At 39.4% G+C, this 7,500-nt stretch overlaps 1 protein-coding gene across 2 annotated transcripts in view; it reads left to right on the top strand.

The window, feature by feature from the left end:
• LOC115223280 (acyl-CoA-binding domain-containing protein 6) overlaps positions 1–7,500 on the top strand; it is a 25,386-nt gene that overhangs the window by 9,291 nt on the left and 8,595 nt on the right. For both annotated transcript variants that reach the window (XM_036512329.1, XM_029793786.2), the window contains exons 2-4: positions 3,350–3,414; positions 3,744–3,846; positions 5,983–6,174. In XM_036512329.1, the coding sequence (XP_036368222.1) occupies positions 3,350–3,414; positions 3,744–3,846; positions 5,983–6,174 (360 nt within the window). The remainder of the gene's footprint in view (positions 1–3,349; positions 3,415–3,743; positions 3,847–5,982; positions 6,175–7,500) is intronic.

The following is a 7,500-nucleotide window of genomic DNA, read 5'->3' as shown; positions in this document are numbered from 1 at the left end:
AGGAGTTGGACTCAATCTACAGATGGGCTGAGGATAATAATATGCAGTTTAATGCTGAAAAATTCCAGCTCCTGCGCTACCAGCATCCAAAACTGAATATTAAACTTACAGGATACACCGGTCCACAGGGAATTTCAATCCCAGAGCCTAAGTCTGTGAGGGACCTGGGTATCGACATGATGATACCTCTTTCCAAGTGCAAATTACCAGGATGGCGACAAAGTGCAGACGACTGGCTGGGTGGATCCTAAGAACATTCAGAACCAGAGATAAGGAAACCATGATGGTCCTCTGGCGGACATTCGTCCTCAGTCGCCTGGATTACTGCTCACAGCCATGGTCACCCACCAGTGTAAAATTAACAGTGGACCTTGAAGCAATCCATAGAAGATTCACAAAGAAGATCGTCTCTTTGCAACAGCTCAGCTACTGGGAAAGGTTGAAACAGCTAAGACTCTACTCCCTGGAGAGAAGACAGGAGAGGTATGCAGTAATATATGTCTGGAAGATCCTGGAAGGAATTGTGCCAAATTTTGGCATTGTAAGCTACACCAATGCTAGAACGGGACAACACTGCATAGTGCCAAAGATCCCAGCAATGCCATCACGCTTCAGGACCAGCTTCTGCAACAGTCTGGGTTTCAAGGGCCCACAGCTTTTTAATATTCTCCCAAAGAGTCTGAGGAACTTGCACAAAGTAGATGTAGCGGTTTTTAAATCAAAGCTGGACATCTTCCCGTCAAGAGTCCCAGATGAACCTACCTCACGGCAAGAGGTGCAAATGAGAGTAGCTGTATCAAACTCCATTCTTCACCAAGTGCCACATATTAGACGAGGTTCGTCCCAATAACAGTGTAGCACAAAACGGCGGTGCATCAGCATGGTCGCAGCTCTGAGCTGAAACTAGAAAAAAAAAAAAAAAATATATATATATATATATATATATATATATATATATGTATGTATATATGTATAATATATATGTATGTATATGTATATATATATATATATGTATATATGTATATATATATATGTATTATATATGTATATACAAAATACAAAATAAGAAAAAACAGAAAACAATCTAATCAATGATCAACTACCAGATAATACCCAATCACATAATGTATTAAACTACTACCAATTTGTATATATATATATATATATATATGGGCACAGGACATCATGAAGTATGTACAACAAAAAAATACAAAGTATGAGTACATGGGATATGAACTATTTTTTCGAACAACAAACGATACAAATGGAAAACAAGACAAACAACATAAAGAATGACCCTTCATCAGTTGGCTGTTTTTCTACTTTTGTATGTCAAGCATTTCATCCCATTAATAATGCAGGTTTTGCAACTGCATGAACTAAAAGTTGGAGGGGGACAGTATAAACTACCTGCATCAACTTGCTATAAAAGCAGGCAGTAAATTTACCGTGTTCTTATTCTTAGTGCAAGTTTTCAGTGTGGTGATTTTAACATTTATTTTTTCAAAGTTATAATGGAAGTGACAAAGGAGCATATTTTGCATTATGAGTTTAATAAAGGTAACACTGCAATGGAAAGTGCAAGGAATATTAATGCAGTATATGAGGATCGGACAATTAACATAAACCAGTGGCAACAGTGGTTCCAGAAATTCTGAGCTGGAAACTACAGCCTAGAAAATGAGCCTTGTCCAGGAAGATTTGTAGAGCTCAACAAGGACATCCTGCCAACCCTGGTGGAACAAAATCTCATTGTAACTTTTGAGGATCTAGCAGAGAAGCTTGGACTTGGTCATTCAATCATTCATCGACATCAGCAAATTGGGTCAATGGGTTCCTCACAAACTTTCTGTGTTCTTCTCTGCTGTCACATCTCACGAATGAACTTTTTTGGACTGAATAGTGACTGATGACGAGAAATGGGTTCTGTATAAAAATGTGAAGCACCAAAGACAGTGGGTAGGGAAAGGACAAGCACCAGCACCCCAGGCTAAAGATCTTCGTCCATGTAAGGTGTTATCTGTTTGGTGGGATATGAAAAGTTTAGTCCACTTTGAACTTTTAAACCCAAACCAGAGGATAACAGAGGAGATCTACTGTGTGTAACTTGAGTGGCTGAAGTCAGCACTGGAAGAAAAACAACCATCTTTGGTTTCAAGATGAAAGGTGTTCTTCAATCAGGATAGTGCTCAACCACATACAGTGAGGATGACATTCCAAAGGCTGGAGCAGTTTGAATGGGAAATCATGCCCCACCCACCATATTCACCAGACATCGCCCCATCTGATTATCATTTATTCTACTGTCTTCAAAATCATTTGGATGGAAACAATATGAATTTTGTAGACAAGGTCAAAACAGTACTGGAGGAGTATTTTTTGTCATGGACAAGTGAATTTTGGAAGAGGGGCCTTGCAAGTGTACCAGGTAGATGGAAGAGTATTGTGTTAGATTAAGAAGGAACTTTATCTTAATTTAGAAAATTAAATTAAGTATATAAAAACAGTATTATTTATGGGCTACCCAATATATATATATGTGTGTGTGTGTGTGTATATATATATATATATATACAGAGAGAGAGAGAGAGAGAGAGAGAGAGAGATAAACATTTGTATGACAGAGTTGCTTGTTTACAACCGTCACATGATATCAGTTGCACACACATACACAGGCAAACATGGCTATGTGGTAAGAAGTTTGCTTCCCAACCACATGGTTCCTGAGTTCAAGGCACCTTCATCGACATCAGCAAATTGGGTCAATGGGTTCCTCACAAACTTTCTGTGTTCTTCTCTGCTGTCACATCTCACAAATTCTTCTACTATAGCCTTGGGCTGACCAAAGCCTTGTGAGTGGATTTGGTAGACAGAAACTGAAAGAAGCCTATTGTATATATATATATATATGTATGTGTGTGTGTGTCTTTGCCCCCTACCACCACCACCACCACTTGACAACTGGTGTTGGTTTGTTTACATCCCTGTAACTCAGTAGTTTGGCAAAAGAGACTGATGGAATAAGTACCAGGCTTTACAAAAAATAATAAGTACTGAGGTCAATATGTTGGACTAAAATTCTTCAAGGCAGTGCCCCAGTATGGCCACAGTCCAATGACTGAAACAAGTAAAAGAGATATACACACAATTGGCTTCATTCATGGATTCGTGTCAGAATGGGCATCCATCCAACCATAGATTACTACTTCAGGTGATCTCTCCTAATCCATGCCAGTATAGAAAAAGGGGACGTAAAAACAACAGTAATAATGCTATATTAATATCTCTTGGATGTCCTGATTAATTTCACTCAATATTCCAATGTTTCTGGAATCTTTTTTTTTTATAGGCAAAAGAAGGCCAGTGTCATACACCAAAACCAGGAATGCTGCAGTTTGAAGCGAAACAAAAATGGTAAGTATTTCATGCCATTGTTTGATTTCCTCATACTTGCAGGATAGGCATGGCTGTGTGGTTAAGAAGTTTGCTTCCCAACTATGCAGTTTTTAGGTTCAGTCCCACTGCATGGCATATTGGGTAAGTATTTTCTATTGTTTCAGCTTTGTGAATGGATGTGTTAGATAGACTAAAAGAAGTCAACCTCAGTGGAATTTGAACTAAGAACACGAAGCATATTGCCTAGCATGCTTATGATACCACCAGCTCATCGCCTTAGTAGTAGTAGTTGTAATAGTAATAATAATAATACCGCCACAAGTAATTTCTGGTAATCTACTTTTCAGGGAAGCATGGAAAAGTTTGGGTAGAATGAACAAAAAGGAGGCAATGTCTGAATATATTAGTGAAGTGCAAAAGTTGTATCCCAACTGGGAAGATGCAGTCAAGGTAAGCTCTTCAATCTCTTTTTCATTGCAAAGTTGGTTTTCTGAAGTTGCACAGGTATCTTCATCATGATCGTTGTTGAGTGTTTGTTTTCCATGCTTGCATGTGTTGGACAGTTTGACAGGAACCAACAAACTTCTCACCACACAGCCATGCCTGTGTCGATAAAAATTAAAGAATAAATAAAAGGTAAGGCAGATTCCATTAGCTTGAATTTATAAGTTCCAAGAGTTGTCGCTTGTAATTTTACAAGCACAGGTGTAATGGTGTGGTAAGAAGCTTGCTTCCAACTACATGGTTTTGGGTTCAGTCCCACTGCCTGGTACTCTGGGTGTCTTCTGCTAAAGCCTTGGGTCGACCAAAGCCTTGTGAGCAGATTTTGTAGACAGAAACTGAAAGAACCTCATTGTGTGTGTGTGTATATTATATATATATATATACACATACATACATACATACATACACATATCTATATACATATCTATGTATGTTGTGTTTGTGTTTATGTCCCTGTAACTTAGTAGTCCAGCAAAGAGGTCGATAGAATAAGTACCAGGCTTAAAAAAAACACAAATAAAGTAAACTAAAAATTCTTTAAAGCAGTGCCCAGCATGGCCTCAGTCTAATGACCAAAACAAGTGAAAGATAAAAGAGCAACATAACCATGTTGGCATGGGTTGAAAAAGTTTCATAGTGACTCACCACATGTGTTCATGTAGCACATTCAGTAACTGAGAAAATACCGATTGTTGTTGTGTGAATTCTATCTTTTGGTTTGATTTATAACATCTCAGTACCCTGCCTAACATTAACTCTCTCTACAACATGAACTGGGTACATATTATGGTGGCATCAACACTAGAAAGGTATTTTTGCGTGTGTGTGTGTTTGGACAAAAGTCTCCCCTCTGCCCTGTAGGCGGGGTGTATGAAAAGTCTTGAGCCTCAAAAAAACAAAACATAGTACAAGACTTCTGATGATTTATTTTTTAACATAGTCCCCCTCGATGACTGAACACTTTCTCCAGCGGTGCTGAAGCGCCATTATCCCGGCATAGAGGAACTCTTTTGTTTGGGAGTCCAAGAAATTCCTACAGCGTCCATGACATCATTGTCACTGGCAAAATGGCAACCAGCCAGGGTTTTTTTCATTTTTGGGAATAGGTGAAAGTCAGAGGGGGCTAAGTCTGGCAAATAAGGCAGCTGGGGAACAAGTTCGTATCCACAATCATGAATTGTTGCCATAGCAACCACTGAGGTGTGGGCTGGAGCATCATCGTGATGAAAAAGGACTCCTCTGGTGAACATTCCCGGCCTTTTTTCTTTGATTGTTTCTTGGAGGCGTTTCAGTAGCTGAGAATAATACAGTCCTGTCATGGTGTGACCCTTTTCAAGGTAATCGATCTCGTATGAGATTTTATTCAAAGTTACTTGGTAATCTCCCAAGTAGTAGTGCCACAAAAAAAGCACCTAGTACACTCTGCAAAGTGATTGGCATTAGGAAGGATGTAAAAGGGCACCAATCGAGCGTGATCGTTACCAACTTCACCTTACTGGCACCTGTGCCAGTGGCATGTGTAAAAATATTTGAGCAAGGTGATTGCCAGTACTGCCTGACTGGCCCCCATGCCGGTGGCACGTAAAAAGCACCCACTACACTCTTGGAGTGGTTGGCATTAGGAAGGGCATCCAGCTGTAGAATCTCTGCCAGATCAAGACTGGAGCCTAGTGCAGCCATCTGGTTCGCCAGCCCTCAGTCAAAATCGTCTAACCCATGCTAGCATGGAAAGCTGACGTTAAACGATGATGATGATGATGATGATGATGATTATTCAGCTGTAGAGACTATGCCAAAGCAGATATTGGAGCTTGACTCATATCCTGCCAAACTGTCCAACCCATGTTACCCTGAAGATGGATGTTAAGAGTTGATAATGATGATGTTGATTACTGCACTCCTGGACAAGTTGCAATTGTTTCTGGTTTGCAGAATTCACGTCCCCATTAATTTTGGGGACATAGTTTTTAATTGTTGGATCCCCTTCCTATTGCCAACTGATTTACTGTGTGATGGAGTGCGTTTTATCATGTAAAACTGAAATCAAACTTTTCTGTATTTCTCTTTCTAAATATTATTTAGGATGAAGATTCATTCGAAGACCCTTTCACTCGCATGAGTCGGCGCACACTGAGCAAACTATGCAGTGCCAAGATGGATGTTGACAGTGAGATTGGCAGTTGGACAATTTTTGATATGTGCAAGGAAGGTAAAACTATAGAATTGCAGAAAACTCTGGAGACCGGAGCCAAAGTGAACGACTGTGATAATGATGTAAGTATTAATTACATACACATACATTACATACACCTGAAGACACACACACACACACAACTAGAAAAATGTAATTCATTACATGTAGTTTGGTTTCTTTATTGTATTCAAAGCTAACGATTTACCTCAACTTCAAAGATGTACAGAAACAGCTGTAAGCTAATGAACTTCAGAAGATAATTGTTTATTCCTTTTCATCTCATTTTCTTATATATATATATATATATATATATATACACACACACATATATATAGGCGTAGGAGTGGCTGTGTAGTAAGCAGCTTGCTTACCAACCACATGTTTCCAGGTTCAGTCCCACTGCGTGGCACCTTGGGCAAGTGTCTTCTACTATAGCCTCGGGCCGAGCAAAGCCTTGTGAGTGGATTTGGTAGACGGAAACTGAAAGAAGCCCGTTGTATATATGTATATGTATATATATGTGTGTGTGTGTCTGTGTTTGTCTCCCCAACATCGTTTGACAACCGATGCTGGTGTGTTTACGTCCCCGTAACTTAGCAGTTTGGCAAAAGAGACAGAATAAATACTAGGCTTACAAAGAATGAGTCCTGGGGTCGATTTGCTCGACTAAAGGCTGTGCTCCAGTATGACTACAGTCAAATGACTGAAACAAGTAAAAGAGTAAATATATATATATATATATATATAACAATTTAGGAATGGCCTAAACAGGCCATTCGTCCACCAGAAAGAGCAGCCAGAAATATATATATACACACATATTATCCATACAATTTCAAAGTAAGGTGATTAAAATCAAAATAAGAAACAAGGATATCCAGAGGTAATGCAGGATATCCTCTAGGTATCCTTGTTGCTTATTTTGATATATATATATATATATTATATATATATATATAATATATAATATATATAGGTAGCAGAGCGGAGGCCAAGAACTACAGACCTATCTCCCTAACCTCACACATCAGCAAGGTCATGGAACGAATAGTCAGAAGGAAACTAATCACCTTCCTTGAAGAAAATGACTTGCTGCCCGACACCCAACATGGTTTCCGACCAGGAAGAAGCTGCTTAACTCAGCTCCTACAACACTATGACTGGGTGCTGAAACGGCTGCTCAACCACTCAAATGTGGAAGTGATATATCTCGACTTTGCAAAGGCCTTTGATAAAGTCGATCATGGAATGATATGTCACAAACTGCGTGATCTTGGCATAGTTGGAAAATTGGGAGAATGGCTTCATGACTTTCTGAAGAATAGAAGTCAGGTGGTAACAGCCAATGGGGCCACTTCCATTAACACGCAAATAGTGAGCGGTGTTCCGCAGGGCACTGTTTTGGG

Source organism: Octopus sinensis, linkage group LG22, assembly GCF_006345805.1.
Source record: "Octopus sinensis linkage group LG22, ASM634580v1, whole genome shotgun sequence".
Taxonomy (NCBI): Eukaryota; Metazoa; Mollusca; class Cephalopoda; order Octopoda; family Octopodidae; genus Octopus; species Octopus sinensis.
Note: the sequence above shows the minus strand (reverse complement) of the source record. Positions and strands in the feature narration are given on the sequence as shown.